Genomic DNA, 20,260 nt, shown 5'->3' with positions numbered 1-20,260 from the left:
AGAAAAGTCCCCCCAGATCCCAAATCAAATTCCAGTGAAAGTGTCATAGTGAAAGATACCCATCCTGGCTGGTCAAGCACCCTATCTCAAAGTTCTAATGATAGCTCCAATTCGGAGAATAGGACAATGATAAGTGTAGGGGCTAATGTAACCATAAATGATGATAATGGGTTTCAAGAGGTCCTCTCTAGAAGTTCTGAAAAAAGGAAAAAAATCTCCCCAATTAAAAGCATTTCCCCTCTCCCTGCCCAAGATCCTCCCTCCAAAAACTTAGGAATTTACCTTAAAATTACTCCCACTACCCCCTTTGAAATAAAAATGATCACTGCAATAAGAGTTGCAATTTTTAAACTTCTAAAATCAATGTTCTCTCTTAACATTAACTGTGATTGATCTCTGCTAATAGCTGTAGAAGATCAGAAATCAGCAGATACAATAATTAACCTTAAATCTCTTCTGAATAACCCAATTATTGCATCTAATTGGAACCCAAAACAATCACCAACAAAAATAGTAGTTTATAATGTTCCCCCAGAGATATCTACTCAGGAGTTAAAAGAAGGCCTTTCGGATAGGGCTGGAAACACAATCCCAGTTGAGGATGTTACCCAACTGGGAAAACCCAACTCTAATGGCCTAAAAACTAGTAGATCCTTCTTATTCACACTGAAGGATAAAATTGATATCCCAGAAAAATTATTCCTATTTGGGCAAATCAAACCACACAAGGAATACAAACCTAAGCCTATTCAGTGTCAGAAGTGTTTCAAACTGGGACACACAACCAACAAATGCAATGAAATTCTCCAAGAGTGTAGTAATTGTAAATCTTTCCATCCTAAAGAGCTGACAACTTGCAAAAACACTCAGCCTACATGCATCAATTGCAAAGGCCCACATGAATCTACAAATAAATCATTATGCCCTGCATACAAGAAAAGAGCTCTAACACTCCAAATATCAACAGAGAAGGCCATCCCATACCCCTTTGCAGCAATGGAAGCAAATGCTGCCCAACAATACCAAATAAAGCCTGTAATGAAACCAACCAAAACCCCCAAGTCAAATGCCCCCAATGCATCAAGCACCCCATCTAACACACCATCTTCTAAGCCCCCTAGCTCAAATCCCTATCAGAAGGAATCACCAAGCCAACAAGCCTCCTTGTCCGGTGAGATGAGGCCAGCCTGGCCCTCCCTCCCAAGAAGAAACAAACCAGAAATACTACCAGGAATCAATCCTTTAACCAACAAACAGGATGCACTACCAAAAATGCAAATCCCAAAAATATGCTTATTCATTCTAAACTGTAATGCAGTTCAGGCCATGAACATGCATCAACTACAGAAAACAAAAATTATTGCAGAATTGGCAAAAATCTACATCCCAGATGATGTGCTCATTCAAGCAAAAAAAGATCTTGCTTTACTTTTAACAAAGCTGAACATTGATACACAGTTATATGAAGAATAAATCAACAACACAACATTTATCAATACTCCAATGGAATGTAAGATCACTCACAGAAAATAAGCTAAATGAACTAATATCATTTATGAATAATAATTCAATTAATATTGCTTGCCTCCAGGAAACTCATTTAACCCAAGATCAACAAATTAAGTCTCTGGGATATACTATCCTGAGAAAGGATAGATCTTCAGAGAGAAAAGGAGGTGGTGTAGCTTTATTAGTTAATAATAATATAAAATTTTGTGGCATCAATTTTCCAGATTTTGAAAATGATGTTGATGTAATTGGTATAAGTGTTTGGCTGAACAATTTAAAAACCTACATAATAAGCTTTTATAACCCTAATGGCCAAACTACAGATGCCAAGGATTTCTTTAATTATATAAATAATTCTAATATGTTAAAAAATATCATTATTTGTGGTGATTTCAATGCCCACAGCCTTTTGTGGGGGAATAAACCAGCAAATAAAGCTGGTAAATTTATTGAGCATATGACTTCAAATAATAATGAATTAGCTGTTGCTACCCCTCCAAACCTGAATACTTATTTCAACCCCAAAAGTGGCAATTTCTCCACAATTGACCTACAAATTGTGTCTTTAAATTTTTTTAAAAAAATTTACATAAATAAAATTGATGGTATATGTACAGACCACTTTGCTATAGTTTGCTCCCTAAATGAACCTGCTGAAACTTTATCTCATACATCCAAATATATCAACACTAAAGCAAATTGGTCTATTTTCCAAAATAAGCTAAATGATGAAATTAAAAGTTTCACCCAAAGTTCATGCATTTCTAACACAACAGTTGACACACATGCTGAAGCGTTGATATCTTTACTAATAAATACAGCTAATCATGCTATCCCCAGGACAAAACCTAAGAAAACATTCCCTAAACAAATTCCTAAAGTATGGTGGACAAATGAGTGCCTAAATAAATGGAGGATAAAAAAGTCAGCTAGGAAAGAATTCATAAAAAAACCAACACCTACTACATATTTAAAAAAATTAAAAGCAGAATCTAATCTAAAAAGGACTATAATAGATGCTAAATATAAATACTGGAATAATTTTGCAAATAATCTCCAGAGAAACAAATGAGCCAATTATACATAAAGTCATAAGCCACATATGTGGGAAAAAGACTTCTCCCAACCCACTCCTGTATGAGCTTATACATAATAATACCCATTATGACAATGATAATGAAAAGGCTAACCTATTTGCAACTCTTTTTGTTAGTAAGCTAACATCAAATAATCAAAGCAAACTGTCCACAATTCCTATGAACCCTAGTTACCAACCACGCCCAGGATCCGAGTACATAACTAATCCATTTTCAATCCAGGAATTGAATAATGCAATAAATCATATTAGTTCCAAAACAAGCAGTAGCTATGACAATATACACCCTAAATGGATAAATAATATCACACAATCATACAAACAAGAACTGCTAAATTGTTATAATCACGCTTGGGCATCTTCTATGTTCCCCAATATATCGAAATGTTCGTCCCTCCTACCAATCCTAAAGAAAAATAAACCAAAAGATAACCCTGAGTCTTATAGGCCCATAATGATTACACCTGTGATGGGGAAAATAATGGAGAAAATGATTTATCACAGACTCCTCTGGTTTGTTGAGAAAAATAACATGATCCCACACACTCAAACTGGATTCAGGAAATACCATTCCTCAACAGATGCTTTCATTTTGCTAACAAATGCAATAAATGAATCTTTCTCAAAAAATAATATCCTAGTGGCAGCTTTCCTAGATTTTGAAGGAGCTTATGACAATGTGAACCACCAAATCCTTTTAAATAAACTTGCAAACCTTGGAGTACCTCCTAAGCTAGTATCCTTTATTAAATCCTTCATAGAAGTGCGAAGTTTCATTGTTTGTGTTGGTTCAGCCTCTTCACCCCAAAAGACAATATCCAAAGGCCTACCTCAGGGAGCAGTCCCCAGTTGCCTCCTTTTTGCCCTATATCTCTGGGACATGAACCTACCCCACACGAATCTACAATATGCTGATGATCTGGTGCTATGGTCATCTGGCAACACCTTTCAGATAGCACAGTCAAATCTGCAAAAGTCACTTTTCCAGTTTGAAAAATTCTCTCAACATTCAGATTTACCCATTGCACCCACCAAGTCAAAAATAATCCAATTTCACCGGAAGCAGAAACCATGTTAATGCAAAACTAACTCTAAATAAAACAACTATTCCAAAAGATAATAATATTAATTACCTAGGTCTCATGCTTGACCAAAAACTTAATTTCCACCTCCACATTTCAAACACAATAAAAAAAATGTTATAGAAAAGTAAATATACTAAAAAGACTTCTTTCCACACCCTGGGGTTGTAAGGAGAAAACCTTACTCCAGTTTTATAAATCACATATAATACCCCATATTGACTATGGGCTCATTGTCTATGGTGCATGTGCAAAGACCCAGATGCAAAAAATTGAAACAACACAAAATGATATAATACGTCTCATATTTGGTCTTAGGAAACCCACAAGCACCAAGTTTCTGCTTATGGAGAGTGGATTAACAACAATAAGGGAGAGACGTAGCTTTCTCTTGATAAAACATCTTACAAAAATTGAATCAAATAGCTCACACACATTACATAATTGTTTAAGAAATCCAGACATGTATAGAGTTATTGCAGATTATTATGAAAATATTCAAAAGAAGTTCCCAGTACCATCAAAGTCTATTGCAACTACTTTCCCCCAATCCCCTCCATGGAATTGGTCATTTCCCATAATTAATACTGAATTTTCAAAATGGAATAAAGATTTAACCCCCATTGCTTTTGTCCAGAAAAAATTTGCAGAACTTAATTCAATTACCTATAAAAATCACTTCCAAATATTTGTTGATGGGTCAAAAATGGATGAGAAGGTTGCAAGTGGTGTTTTCCTTCCTCACCTGAAAATTGCAATGGGAGAGAGATTATTTAATAATTTATCTATAATGTCTGCTGGGTTAAATGCCATAATCATGGCATTAGAACACCTTAAACAAAACCAACCTTTGATTGAAAATTCGAATAATATTATAATCTATTCCGACTCCTTATCAAGCCTTGAGTTGCTGGCCTCAGCTCCTCAATATAAGTTGGACATTGACACCTATCATTGTCTCAGTATTATTGATAATCTTGCTTCAAGTGGCATAAAAACTTACTTTCAGTACACTCCTAGCCACTCTGGAATAAGTGGTAATCATCAGGTTGATGAAATAGCAAAAAAATGCTATAAATATTGACCAGCCAAGTGGGAGACCAATCCCAATTAGAGATATTTACCGCTGGAGGCTATCAGATATTAATTTTAATAAGATTAATCCTATCCTTTCCCCCTTTCCCAATAAGTATTTTTCTAAAATTTATCATAGAATTCGTTCTGGAACAAATGGACTAAATTTCCTTGCATTCTGATATAAGCTTTCTAATTCAAGTGGTTCAATTCCCCTGTCCCCTCTTTGCAGGCATTGTAATATGAATAATGAAACAATTGACCATTGCCTATTTGAATGTAATATGCTGACGTCTGCACAACATACCTTGTTTTGTAAACTGTTAAAATACTTCAAACAACACAAAATCCCACTATCAGCCAAGAGTCTAGCCAACTATACCTGCACACAGAGCATAGAAATCGACATCTATCATCTTATATTGGAACTCCTAGAGTCGAAAGATCTGCTGAAAGATATCTGAATATATCTAATAAATATGAGGCAATCAAGCCAGTAGCTCTGTAGCCCACAGAGTGAAGCAAAAGGAAAAGGGCTAAATAGTTATACTGAAAAGCCCGCCTGCTGTTAAATAGAAGAAGAAGAATGTGGAACGAGCTTTCGGTCAGAAAGCAACACTGAAAGACAAGACCATTTTCTATGTCAATGTGCGAAAACATTTTATTGGGGGTATTTGCCATATTTTGAAAAAAAGTCCCCTGGAAAAAGATGTTTTTCTAGAGGCTTTACGCTGTTTGAGTCCGATCAACATGAAGGATTCAAGAAGCATTACAGACATAGCGGTTGTGGCACGCGAGATTGTGATTGGAGTAAGCTCAGTCGTCGCCCAGGCTGAGTGGCCTCTTTTGCGAACGGAAACTGGACCCCGTGAGGACATTACTCGGATCGATCATTTTTGGAGCTATTATTTTGGACTGGTGAATGAGCGTGGGGACAGCAAGTACCCGGAACTTACCAAGCTTATCAAAGCGCTGCTGACGTTGTCGCATGGCAGCGCAGATGCCCAGCGTGGGTTCTCGGGTTCTGGTAGTATTCTCGGTGAAGACCAGGCCGTGATATCTGAACGCGTTCTAGATGCGAGACTCATGGTATATGCCACGTTGAGGCTTTATGGAGGAAAACCAGAACGGTTTGTTATTACAAAAGAGCTGTTGAATCTTGCATGTTCCAGACGGTCTCGGTATCAACAATATCTGGATGAAAAAAAAGAAGAGCTATCTGAGAAGGAGAAAGCAGCTTTCGAAGAGGACAGCAAGCGGAAGTTGCAGGAGGTCCACAACAAAAAGAAAGAAATAGAAGACCTGGAAAGCAAAAGGAAAAAAACTAAGAGCATCAGAGCAAGAAAAGAGAACCGTAGCAGATACTCTACTTCAGGAAGCGACCGACAGAATGAAGAAGGCTGCCAAGTTCAAGAGTTCCATATACATTACCTTAGCTGTTTCTCTGCTCGAAGGAGCTGTGAAGCCCAGGACAAGTGAAGGGGAGCGGATGATGGAATCTGCGAGAGTGAAGCAGCCTCTTGCAAAGAGAAAAACTTACCTCATATCGAAATTGATGCCCAAGAAGCAGCAAGAGTGATTCAGAATATTTTACCTGTATCAGTCAATCGTTGGCACACTATGTGTATCTGATTTTTTACTGCTTTCTACTATTTGTACAGTTTCTATTTGAAATTAATAAATGAAAAACTCGGGAAATGACGAATTTATGTGACCAGGCATCCCACGCCATCTACCACAGATCTGATCCCGAGGACTACCGAATCCTATATTTGGCCTATATTTTGGCCCGGGAAATCCTATAAAAATAGGACAGAGCCTATAATTTGAAACGAACCGACATGTCCGAACCCTGGTTTGGGGAAAAGGTGGGGCGGTGAGAGGGGGGTTAGTTGCCCTCCAATCATTTTTGACAATTAAAAAGGGCGCTAGCCCTTTGAATCTCCAATCGAATGAGCGTTTTTGAAGTTTCCATGACAACACCTTCTATAAAAACCTTATGTCCCCCCATGGCATAAATTACAACCCTTGCCCTGAGGGCTTTGTGGGAGTCTCCTTTCAAAAACATAATTTCTATCTGGAAAGCAACCAAGCTGAACAAAATGGCTATCTTAAACTTTTGATTGGATGTGTTTGGTGAACTGGTGGGCGTGGAAGGGGTGTTAGTTGCCTTCCAATCACTTTCAACTATTAAAAAGGGCACAAGCCACTCTAATTTCCAATTGAATCCAATTCTGCAACAACTTGTTCAATACAAAGTGCCCTGCTCTAAAGGACAAAAAAATAATAAATAATGCATTGTGCTAACATCATTCTTATATTCCTGGGGCATAACTTAAAATCCTTGCCCTGAGGGTTTTGGGGAAGTGTCTTCCTCAAAAACATATTTTCTATCTGGAAATAAATTATGCTGAACAAAATGACTATCTCAAAATTTTGATTGGACGTGTTTGGGGGAATGATGGGCAGGGGGGGGGGCTAGTTGCCCTCTAATCACTTTCGTTTATTAAAAAGGGCACTAGCCACTCCAATTTCTAATCGAATTAGCCCTTTTCGAAGTTTCTACGACAGCTCTTTCAATACAAAGTGCCCTGGTATGGAAAAAAAAAATTAATAATACTGTGCCAACATTGTTCTTTACTTAGGCAGCGTGATGCGCTGCCTATGATTTGTGATAAGAGACATTGAAGAAAAAAATTGTGCCCTTCCTTGCCAATTCAGGTACTAGCAAGATTTAGGTAGAGGGCATGCTCTCTTTCTACTTGTAAATGTGCTAAAGGACTTTGAAGACCAAGTTAACTTAATGTATGCTTGATGTTGCAAGAACTTCTTATTCCTGTATATTTGTGCTAGTTCTGCTTGAAGCTAATATGAAAGGCACTGATATTAGTTATATGTCTAAGATATATGTATAGAAATCTGAAAACTAAAGTTTGAGATGGTAGTCTACTATTTTGGATTCTGAAAGGTGTATACCAGGTTGCTCTGACTTCTTGATTGTTGTTCCATAGTTGTGTTATTAGTGCTCAAGATAGGTTCAACTGTACATTTATTTTAAAATAAGTAGATTTCTTGCTAATTATTTTTGCAGATGACTAACAAGTCTATTTGGCTCTGAAGTTCTTTTGCTTGCAGTCTTACTTACCTGAGTATGGCTATTGGAGCAAATCCAGCATTGAAATATTGTACTTTTGAGCTGTACATGCATCCATGGTGTCAAACATGTCATATCTGAGTTGAGTTCAACATTCTCAGTTCTGTAATAGCCTCAAAATTCTCCACCTACATACCTTACCTTAAATTACCTTAAATCACATTGTCCAGCAAAATAACGATTAAATCCTGTAGAATTGCTGGTTAGTAGTGATGATGGTTGGACGTCTCAACAGCATCCCACTCAGTTCACCATGGCTTCAATGACCATTCTCCATCAGTGGCTCTTTTAAAGGCAGCAGTAATGGGGGCAGTGACTGCTTCTTTGGTGAGCAAATTTTATAAATTCACTATTCTATTATTGAAGAAGTTATTGTGTAGTCTAGTGGCAGCTCTCTTTTCTAATATAGTTTCCGATTGTGCCCCCCTAGTTCTGGCAGATTGGTCAAGTTGAAATGGCTTATTTAATGGAGAGTTAGAATTCAGTAGCTTGTGCGTCATAATAATATCATTACTTTTACATCTATAGACCAGAGTGGAGAGTTTTGGTCTCTTCAGACGTAATGAATAGTTTAAAAATTTGCATCTGTCAGTTGCTTTTGTAGCCCATCTCTGAACTTATTCTAACTTCTGCTGGTCACTTTAGTTGAGGGGGCTTGCAACACACATGCCAAACTCCAAATTAGGCCTGACCAGTGCCTTATATAATTGGGTTTGGAGTGCTTTGGCTACAGCTGTCTGTGTGTGCATAGTGAATTTTAATTATTTGTCAACTATGACCCCCAAGTCTCTCTCAACTTTGGACGAGATGATAGTCTGTCTTGATCTGTCCATTCCTAACATATGATAAGGGTATTTCTCATTTTTCTTTCCAAAGTGGATTGTTCAACATTTGTTTATATTGAATTGAAGCCCCCACAAAGTTGGGAAAAAGCCCGCTGGGAAAAAGTAGGCATAGGTAATTCTGTATAGAGGCTCTCTAATTGGGTGCATCAACAGGTCCAATGAGTTTGGAGTTGTCAGCATAAAGACATATTTTATCTTTGACTGTGGTTGGTATGTCATTAATATAAATGTTGAGTAGTGTTGGTCTCAAGCTGTTTCTTTGGGGCACTCCACTTAATACTTCCACTTCTTCTGAAAAATATACCTTTCCATTTTTTACAAATATTTTCACCCTTTGCTTTCTTCCAGAAAAAAACTTAAGCACCCACTCTATGATCTCATTATGTATTCCAATTGCAAATAACTTCATCCTTAGTAGATGGTGACATATTTTATTGAAGGCTTTTGCAAAATCCAATAGAACCAAGTTGACAGGGATTGCTTGATCTAAATGCTCAGTAATATAATCATACACATCAAACAAATTAGTCTCAACCAAGCATCCATGTCTGAAGTCATGCTGACTATCACTGAGCAGCTCATTAGTGGTCAGATGTATGACAATGTGAGCATTCATGATTCCGGCTAAGATTTTACCAGCTACAGATGTAAGACTAATGGGTTGATAATTGGAAACACTGTTGTGGCTACTCCCTTTTTGTACAGGTGTAATGTTAGCATCCTGCCAATCCTGAGGAATCTGCTTAGCATCAAGAGACTTCTGAAACATGTTTATAAGGGGAAGGGCTATTTCCGCATTAGCTTCTTTCAATACTCTGATATGAAGTTCATCAGGGGAATTCTGTAGGATTAGCTTCTTTATTTTCAAATTAGCCACTGAGAAGATAATTGGGATAGGACGTTGAGTAATGGGTCGTGGCGTGGTTGTTACATTCCCTAGTCTGCAAACGGTAAGGATAGTAACATCAGCCAATCCATAATCATTAGCCAGATAATCATCTACAAATTGGGCATCATCAGTTTGTGGAGGAGCTCCAAAGATCAATATATTAAATTTTCTTCTTTCTCTTTCACCATCATTGGCAATTATTGCCTTTACATGATTTTCGAACTGTTTATCTACAGCTTCTCTTATTGTAGGCGATCACTAAATCTTTTAAGGCGTTGTAGTCCTTTGCCATTTCTGAGGATTGCTCAAGAGAACAAATCCTGTCTTCTATTGCTGTAAACTGAGTGTCAATTTTTGCTTTAAGTTCATCTTTAAAGCTGGCCAAAGAGTCTTTAACTGCCTCCTTAATCTTAACATCCAGTGTCATAAATTACCTGATCTCAGCAATTTAAGGGTAAAAAATCCTGCTGGTACTATACAGCCTCTTGAATGTTCATTGTTGCTCCCTTCTGCACAGGCTATCTCCAAAAAATGCATAGCGCTTGATTCCTCGCTTAAATTAACTGCACAAGACGAACATTTGTCCCGTCCTTTTACGGGGCTAGAACATGCCCATTTGTTACCAGTCATAACTCTTGGAAAAATAGGCAAATGTTTGGTGGCAAGTCACAGACAAAAATAAAAAGCACAAAATTTAGAAACGACCTATATCATGTTTGCTATCCAAGGTAGGAAAGAAGGCTTCACACTTCACTTAATGTCTATAAACTACTTGTTTCAGTCTTTTATATTTATTATACAGCTTTGTGTTCTTGGGGGTTAATTAAGTGTTCGTAAAACCCACTATTTATAATAAATTTCACAAAGGAGAATTTCACATGTGTTAATATTTTGGCATTGATGAGTAATGATGGTAATGTCAATAATATTTCAATTTTCAATTCTCTGCAATAAAGCAAGTTGTTACCTTCATAGCTAACTCAGCAAGGAAGTATTGGCAACACTGGTGTTACAAGCTTTAAAGATTTTGCAGTAAATAAGACCCCTGGGAAGTGCGACACACAAATTACCTGATCTCAGCAATTTAAGGATAAAAAATCCTGCTGGTACTATACAGCCTCTTGAATGTTCATTGTTGCTCCCTTCTGCACAGGCTATCTCCAAAAAATGCAGCCTGTAACCAGAAGAATTAGATACATTTGAAATATCTTCTTATATTTGTTTTTTTAACTTTACTCCAATTTTATAAATGACATATAAGACACTATATTGTTTATGGGCTTATTGTTTATGGTACTTGTGCAAAGACCCAGATGCAAAAAATTGGGTAAATTTCTAGGTGGCACTATAATTTAGCTAGGATGAAAGTGAAAACATCATTTGATGCCCTTTTTTTATGCTCTTTCATAATACAATAATTGCTTCTGTCACAAATTGCATCTTGAGGCCTTAAAGATGCCCCAAAGGTATTTCATTTTTGTAACCACACAAAGAAATTGTAACCTAACCTAAAAAATACTTGATTTTCAGTTCAAACCGTTTCCCTAGTGTTTCAAGTTTTTCAAATGCCATAAAAAAAAATAGTGCTAAATTTTGCGATTCGAAACTTTGCCATTAACAATTCAGGGTATATATTTTCACATTAGGGGAGTGGGGTGGAGGGTAAAGTTCATGGTAAATTTGCAATGGGCCATATAATTCAGCTAGGATTAAAGTGAAAACATTATTTGATGCTTTTTTTATGCTCTTTCATAATTCATATAAAATAAATTCGGGGCCCCTTTAAGGGCTCAAGATGCAATTTACAACAGAAGCGATTATTGTATTATGAAAGAGCATAAAAAAGGCACAAAAGAAAGTTTTCACTTTCATCCTAGCTAAATTATAGTGCCACCTAGAAATTTACCAAAAATTGAAACAACATAATCTGTCTCATATTTGGCTTTAGGAAACCCACAAGTACTGCACATGTTTCTGCTTACTGACAGTGGATTATCAAAAATAAATGAAAGACTAAGTTTTCTTTTGATAAATTACCTGACAAAAACTGAAGCCAGTAGCTCAAATAAGCTGCATAACTGGCTAAGAAATCCAAGCATGTATAGAGGCATTGCAAATGAATATGCTAATATCCAGAAGAAATTCCCAGTGCCAACAAAGTCTATTGCACCTACAGTCCCCCAAACCCCTCCATGGGGTTGGTCAATTCCCGTAATAAATACTAATTTCTCAAAGTGGACTAAAGAACTTGCCCCCATTGCTTTCATCCAGAAAAGGTTTCCTGAACTTAATACGATTACATATAATAACCACTTCCAAATTTTTGTTGATGGGTCCAAAATGAATAAGAAGATGCCAAGTGGAGCTTTCCTCCCACACCTTAATATGGCAATGGGTGAGACAATGTATGATAATGTACTTATAATGTGTGCCGAGTTAAATGCCATAATCGTGGCATTAGAGCACCTTATGAATAATCAACCTCTGATTCCTAATTTACAAAATATTATAGTTTATTCAAACTCTTTGTCGAGCCTAGAGCTGCTGTATTCAGCTCCTCGGTATAACATGGATATTGACACAGTTTATTTTCTTAGCATTATTGATACTCTTGCTTCAAGAGGCATAAGAACTTATCTTCAGTATGTTCCAAGCCACTCAGGTGTAACTGGTAACCATCAGGCAGATGAAATCGCACAAAATGCTGTAAACATTGACCAGACCAGTGGGAGACCAATCCCCATTAGAGATATTTACCACTGGGGACTATCAGAGATACTGTTCAATAAGAATAATCCAATTCTATCTCCCTCCCCCAATAAGGATCTTTCTAAAATGTATCGTAGACTTTGGTCTGGCTCAAATGGGCTAAATTTTCAGGCGTTTTCATATCAGTTCCCTAATTCAAGTGGTTCAGTTCCCTCCTCCTCTCTTTGCAGGTATTGTAATATAAAAAATGAAACGATTGACCCTTGCCCATGTGAATGTAATATGCTGACGTCTGCACAGTATACCCTGCATCGTAAACTGTTAAAGTGCTTCAAACACCACAAAATATCACCATCAGCTAAGAGTCTAGCTGACTATACCTGCACACAGAGCACAGAACTCAATGTTTATCTTCTTATATTTCAACTCCTATTATCAAAAGATTTACTAAAAGAAATCTGAGCTGATTCAATACAATTAAGAAGCAACCAATTCAGTAGCTCTGTTCAGCTCACAGAGGTAAGCAAAAGGAAAAGGGCTGAATAATCTTGACTGAAAAGCCCGCCTGCTGAAATAGAAGAAGATTTGTTTTAATTAAAGTTTAAACAAAGGATGAATTCTTTTGGAGATAGAAAATAAAATAAAAGTAACTAGAAAGTCCAGGTAGGTAAATTCACTCACTTGCAAAGCCACTTAAGATGACACCTAAGGATAAATATTAGTTGAAAATGATAATTATAGGTACTAATAAGTGTTTTATCTCACAAATTTGGCCAGTATTACTGTATTCAATTTTCACATTAACTAGTTGCTGTTCATTACATACTTGATCTTGCTCATGTTTTTTTCTTCAACTGTTGTAAGAGAAAGCAAGTTCGCCACCTTTGTTTTAAATTTGCAAAGCATTTTATGGAATTGCCAGCAAGGATAAGTAACTCTTTCTTGCAGAGAAAGCATCAATTAGCAAACCCATCTGGGGTTGTTGAGAAGGGTATTTGTGATTGTTCTAGTGAATGCCAGGAATCTTTGCATCTTTGTGTTTGTCCCATTCTTTTAGTTGTTTCAAGTAATCTTCTTTCTGTTGTTTCTTGATTTTGTTCTGTCTTTTCTGGGTCCTGCTCAGTTTTTTTGTGATGTGTTATAAATAAAATGATGATAATGAATGTACAAATATATAGCCCAAATTTATATTTCCCATGCATTTTGCCACTCTTGTTTCAACCTGTGTGTAAATTGAATCAACTGTAATGACATCAAGAAACAGAAAAACATATAGAAAATATAAAATTTTGTTTATATATTTGCATGTTAGGTGGAGTTGGGGGTAGAGTGGAGCAGAATTGCCATCAAAGTATATTAACTACATTTATTCTGGGCAGGCAAGTATATAGGAATTTGTTTCAGGGGTGGGCCAAATCCTTCAAATCCCTTATTCCGTGAGAAGCATGAGAAAATTACATGAAAATAAAAAATTTATGAGATTTCAGGGGGGCCCGAAGGCCCCTCCCCTGTGTACATGCCAGATTCTGGGTATTATGAATTAAGATTTTTTTTTTTTTTTAATGTCTCCTTCTCAACAACCCAAATTATAGGCTTACATCCAGATGTAGGTAAAGCTGTAGAATACCAGTTCTCTAGAAGGAGACATGCTAGAATAAAAGGAGAGGCAGTTTTGAAAATTAATTTAAAAAACAACATTTTCATGGTTTTGTTGCATTTTTGACAATTCATCTTAGTCCTCCTCCCCCCCCCCATCTAATGATTTCATAGTCATATAAAGACCAAAAGTGGTGAAATTCTTACTTTATAATATATGCTACAACAATTTTCAATTAATCTCATAAACACCTTTTTTCTATTTTCATCCATGTTTCTAAACCATTTCTAATCAAATAATTTCATTTGATTACATCTGGAACACACCTATCTATCACATTTGAAAAAATAATGTGATTTGACCTACTGATTTGCAAAATATATTTACAAACATTTCAGAATGAAAAAAATTTCGATTTAGGTTTAGGCTAAAATGTTTCTCAAATGTAGCAATTCTACCAGGCAAATAGTGTCATTTTTCAAATCTGATAGATATCATGGTTAAAGCGGTAGCTGCAACCTAGTAAAGAGCAAACCACAGCCCCTAGTAACCAAAAGTTAAAACCGCGTTTAGAACAAAGCTGCCTAGTTGAGAAAAAATTACCATCTGACACTGATTCAGGAATGGTGACTATTTTTCGGTTTGTCTTAAAAGTAAAAGTTTATTGCAAAAAGAAATTTATGGTGATTAAAAAAAAGCCCGAAATTCCTCGAAAATGGCGCCAGATCAAAATGAAAAGTGTACCATTGGAATCAGCATGGTCGAAAACCTATTAGAGGGAAATTACAGCCTTCCTCCTTAAACAACAATGAAAATCGCTTTTTTGCATCAGCCATCAGTAGCACTTATCTGTCTACCTTTTTTATTCTTTTTTTTAGCAGGGCTAGGGGGTGGCCAGAGCATCATAGAGAGATGTGTCATAGCTCATTTGAAAGGGAATTAAATTTGTAAGTGCCCTTTTTAAGTGACCAAAAAGATTGGAGGGGAACTAGCCCCCCTCCCTACAGGCCCCTTCCCCCCAAAGTCATCCAATCAAAAGTTTAAGATAGCCATTTTGTTCAACATAGTTCAAAGGTCCAATATTTATGGTTTTAGTGATGATATGACCCTCCATAGTCCCTGGGGAAAGGGCTGTATGCTGTATTAGTATTAGACGTATTGATATCACGCGTATCGGCATGGGCGTATTGTTATTGGGCATTTTGGTATCGCCTGCATCTTAGACAAATTTTTAGTAGCTCATATAAAAGATATTGCTCATATACATCCTTCCTTCCTATAAATTCCACCATCAGCAAGTTCCAAATGACACTAAAAAACGGCATTTTGGGTGCCTTGTCTCAAGTGGAAAAGCTGGGGCTACTAGGCTACCAGAACTTTTTAGAGTGACATTTAATAGCTCATTTGAAAACTATTGCTCATATCTACGTGATTTTTATCAATTCTACCATCCGTTAGTGTGATATAGCACAAAAAACCGGGCTGTGATTTTGACAAAACCCTGGAGGTGGGGGGGGGGCAAAGGTGGACCAAACTTTCTCAGATCAGTGGAAATGTCACTGAGAAAAAATAAAAAAAAGCCTTATAGTACCATAAATGCAAAGAATTACTAAATAAAACTGGCTCTTTTATCTGAATTATACAGGCTTGTCTTAAGTTAGACACGGTTTTTGAAGAAGCTAAGTTTCAGCTGGGGGGGGGGCAAACTGGGGGCTGGAGGGTGCAGTTTACTGAACTTGATAGTGAAATATTTCGGATTTTGTGGAATGAAATAAATGTGACTCGGGTAGTATTTAAGTTTATGTTGCTTGGTGAAGGAAAAAAAATCTTGTGGTGTTCGTTAGTGTCTGACGGTTCCATCTGTATTACTTTTATTCAAGAATTTTTATTCATCCACAAGCAAGGACGGTTTTTAAGTATGTATCTTATAAGGCCCATCCGCCCTAGAGGAGGGAGTACAATACCGTCCCAACGAAAAGTTCAGTATAGTTTACACACGTTGTATCGAAAATCTTAGAAGTGTGTTCCACTTTCTATTAGCTTTCTCATTCAACAGGAATATATTTCAGTAATGTAGCCAGTGTTTCCACTTCTACTTATTTTGGTAGTAGAATACTTATTTTGGGACTATTCTACTTCTAAATATTAATCTACTTATCTACTTATTTTTTGGAGGCTTAAGTTTTCGTGCCGGCCAAGTATTTTGGTTTTGATTCCGTTGAATTATAATCCTATAATGTCTTATGAAATGGAAGGGTGCAATTGTTTTTAGCAGTGGCGTCTTTGTCGGGAGTGGAATCTTTTTCGAGAGCAATAAAAAGGAAATCCGAAAAATTATGAAATACCGTACCCAACTTTGATCCTGGTTGACCTATAAACAGCTAATTTATAATAATTGATCCCGGTTGACCTATAAACAGCTAATTTATAATAATTGATCCTGGTTGACCTGTAAACAGCTAATTTGTGGATATAAAGATAAGATTTATTCTTCATTAAATACACATACAATGATACATGTTATTATTCCCCCAAAGGCTCATTAGCCTGTAAAGAAGGGGGAAGACAAATGAGTTACTTACTCAGAGATGAAAAACAAAAGAAAATCTAAAATGATCACTCACTCTCAGACAGAAGAGCAAAAGGAGAAGAAAAAAAACCAGATAAAATAAAACTATAGGAAAAAATAGAATAAATAAACTAAATTAATTAAGTAGATTAAATAGACCAAAAAAAAAAATAATAATAAAAAAACAGGTAAAAATAACTTCTACGAAGCCAAAGAATTTTTTACAATTTTTTTAAATGAACCGAATGAGTGGCACCTTCGAGCCGATTCAGGCAACTTAATCCAAACAATATGACACGCCATTAAAGGATTAAAATCTGACCCTATGCAAGGAGTAAATGGAACTTGAACATGATTTGTCATATTGCGAAAATTATAATTATTTTGATCAGAAAGATAGCGGAACACTTAGGGGCCAGGGGAGGTCACCATGAAGCTGAGAAAAAGTAAAGCATGCACATGAAAGAATGTATAATGACTCAAGATCATGCAATGGGATAACTAATGAACAATTATTTTTCTGAATGAGGTGTCTAGCTTTATTATAAACCTTAGAAGGTGGTTTTAACAGTGAAAGAAAGTTTGAGATCCACACTATTGGACAGTAAGAAAAGTAAGATTGGATCGAGCAGTGAAAAAAGATTTTCAAAATTGATCCAGGAAAAGTATGTCTAAGTTTCCTTAAAATACCGGGACTCCTGCGTATCTTTATTTTAATAAAATCAATATGACGCTTGAAAAATAGGTTTTCATCAACAAGAATGCCCAAAAAATGAACATATCGATCGTTAGATCTATGAATTATCCCATTTGGCTGGTCAATTTCTGATAACTAGGAATAAACCTGAGAAACACGCGAAAAAATAAAAAAAACTGGACTTAGAAAAATTTAGGGTAAGATAATTAGCATCAAGCCACAAAATTACCCTCGCAAACAAAATTTTCAAATTTAATCGAAGCTCTGATTCGCAGTTTCCCGAAGTGCCAAGTGCGCTGTCATCAGCAAAACAAACAAGGACATCAGAAAAGGGTGAACTATAGTTGCCACTATGGGCAAGGGAAGGCTTAGGATGACAAAGTCTATAGCAATTCATAAGTTTCTGCTTTTTTACAACATAATGAAGATCATTTACATAAATCAAAAATAGCACAGGCCCTAAAACTGATCCCTGGAGAACGCCAAAATTCACTTGTGAGGGTGACCGGAAAAGTGGATCACAGAAATTAACCTATCCTTCAAATAAGACTGAAGCCAAGACAATACATTTCCCCTTATGCCAAAATGAGACATCTTCGATGGAAGAATTTCATGGGTTAAGGAATCAAAAGCCTTACGAGTATCCAGGATCATAGCAGCCGGAATCAATCCCGAATCTAACGCAGAATGAAAAAAATTCAAAAGGGTCATACAGGCATGTTCAGTGGAGTGCTTCATTCGGAAACCAAATTGAAAATCATGAAGAAAATTTTTAGATTTTAGGAAAGTTAGGAGACGAGAAAGCATAGCCTTTTCAAATATTTTTACTGAATACTGATAAAATTGAAATAGGTCGATAATTTACCGGATCATTTCTTGGTCCACCCTTATACAAAAAAATAATCCGAGCACGCTTGAGAGCATCCGGAAAAACTCCACATTCAAATGAAGGATTAACAAGTTTTGTTAGAGGCAAAACTATTGGAGGAAGAATAGATTTAGCTACCTTAGCAGGGATAGAGTCTGGCCCAGATGAGGACGAGTTATTCAAGCCATTAACAATTTTGTAATTTCACTTACTGTTACTGTGTCTTGAAACATAGAATTAGCAAAAGACGGCCCGAGATAAGACCTAAGTCTAGGTGAGGTCAAGACAAAGCAAATTAAGAAGAAAGACTCCTGCCAATATAAGCAAATAATGAGCTGAATGCTTCTTGGACATAAGGCTCACCCTCCACAGCCCTATCACCAATGACCAGACTCAAAGGTAAAGAACTAGACTAAGACTCAGGTTTAAGTACAGAATTGATTATCTTTCAAGTTTTACGAATATCATTGCCACAAGAAGCAAAATTAATTAGATAATAGAGAGATTTGGCTTTCCTACACAAGGAATTATATATATTCCGGTAGATCTTGAATTGACAAAGACGAATAGCACTTACTGAAAGTGTAGCGCATTTATAAGCTCTCCAGAGATTATTTTTCCTTCTCCAGCTTTTGAGAAGTCCGGATGTCATCCATAGGTTTAGAGGGACAATCCTTTTAGACCTATTATTAGAAGGTGGTACTTTACAGATGCTAAGAATAGACTCTTTTATGGTTCCATAAAAGGACTCAAAAAACAAGAAAAATCCTTATCATTATCAAGCAAGCTCCACGAATTTTCCGCTAATTTAGACCCAAGAAGAGATAACTCTTTCTCGCCAAACCTAATAGTATAGGAATCAAATACCTGAGCCCGGTTACTCTTCCCCTGTTTAAAGCTGAATCCAGAATATATTGGAAAATGATCAGAGATATCACTAACTAAAATTGAGTTTTCCTTCAAACTAACCGTAGAGAAGATATTGTCAATCAAAGAAGCTGTAACATTAGTTACACGCGTGAGGATAGATGTAGATGGTAGAGTTCCTGCGGCAAGCATGGTTGAAAGAAAATCAACTGAAGCCGAACACTTTGAATCCATCAAATTTATAGTAGTCACCCATTATGATTAACTGGCACGGGCGTTTCAGTATTATGTCAAGTATTTCCTCAAGATTCAGAAGAAACAACCGAACAGCACCACTAGGAGAACGATAAATCCCACTTTTGAAAAAAGAAGAAGCAGCAACCTTATAAGAAAATCGAAATATATTTTCTTGTGATTATTATCTCTTCTAATCAGCAGCTGTACTAAACCAATTCTGCTCAAGTCATCCTCAGGCCTATACTGTGGTGTTTATCCTCCCCATAGTATAGTGCAGACGGTTTGATATCATTCTATTTTCCCTTCTTTTTTTAGTTTTATTGTTGTGTTTAAAGCTTTTTCCATTAGAAAATGATTAGAAGTCCTCCAAAAAAAAAGTCCCCCCAGATCCCAAATCAAATTCCAGTGAAAGTGTCATAGTTAAAGATACTCATCCTGGCTGGTCAAGCACCCTATCTCAAAGTTTTAATGATAGCTCCAATTCGGAGAATAGGACAATGATAAGTGTAGGGGCTAATGTAACTATAAATGATGATAATGGGTTTCAAGAGGTCCTCTGTAGAAGTTCTCAAAAAACGAAAAAAATTTCCCCAATTAAAAGCATTTCCCCTCTTCCTGCCCAAGAGCATCCCTCCAAAAATTTAGGAATTTACCTTAAAATTACTCCCACTACCCCCTTTGAAATAAAAATGATCACTGCAATAAGAGTTGCAATTTTTAAATTGCTAAAATCAATGTTCTCTCTTAACATTAACCGTGATGGATCTCTGCTAATAGCTGTAGAAGATCAGAAATCAGTAGATACAATAATTAACCTTAAATCCCTTCTGAATAACCCAATTATTGCATCTAATTGGAACCCAAAACAATCACCAACAAAAATAGTAATTTATAATATTCCCCCAGAGATATCTAGTCAGGAGTTAAAAGAAGGCCTTTCAGATAGGGCTGGAAACACAATCCCAGTTGAGGATGTTACCCAACTTGGAAAACCCAACTCTAATGGCCTAAAAACTAGTAGATCCTTCTTATTCACACTGAAGGATAAAATTGATATCCCAGAAAAA

The 20,260-nt window shown here is 36.5% G+C and overlaps 1 protein-coding gene across 1 annotated transcript in view; it reads left to right on the top strand.

Annotated features, from left to right (window-relative positions):
* Nucleotides 1–8,203: 8,203 nt before the first annotated feature.
* ytr (U4/U6.U5 small nuclear ribonucleoprotein 27 kDa protein yantar) overlaps nt 8,204–20,260 on the top strand; it is a 78,615-nt gene continuing 66,558 nt past the window's right edge. Inside the window, exon 1 of the mRNA XM_089100305.1 lies at nt 8,204–8,242. Within this exon, the coding sequence (XP_088956431.1) occupies nt 8,219–8,242 (24 nt within the window). The 5' untranslated portion in view covers nt 8,204–8,218. The remainder of the gene's footprint in view (nt 8,243–20,260) is intronic.

This window comes from Artemia sp. Qi Xiang Cuo, chromosome 14 (assembly GCF_049724085.1).
Source record: "Artemia sp. Qi Xiang Cuo chromosome 14, ASM4972408v1, whole genome shotgun sequence".
Classification (NCBI taxonomy): domain Eukaryota; kingdom Metazoa; phylum Arthropoda; class Branchiopoda; order Anostraca; family Artemiidae; genus Artemia; species Artemia sp. Qi Xiang Cuo.
The sequence above is the reverse complement of the archived record's forward strand: the minus strand, read 5'-3'. Positions and strand labels throughout refer to the sequence as shown.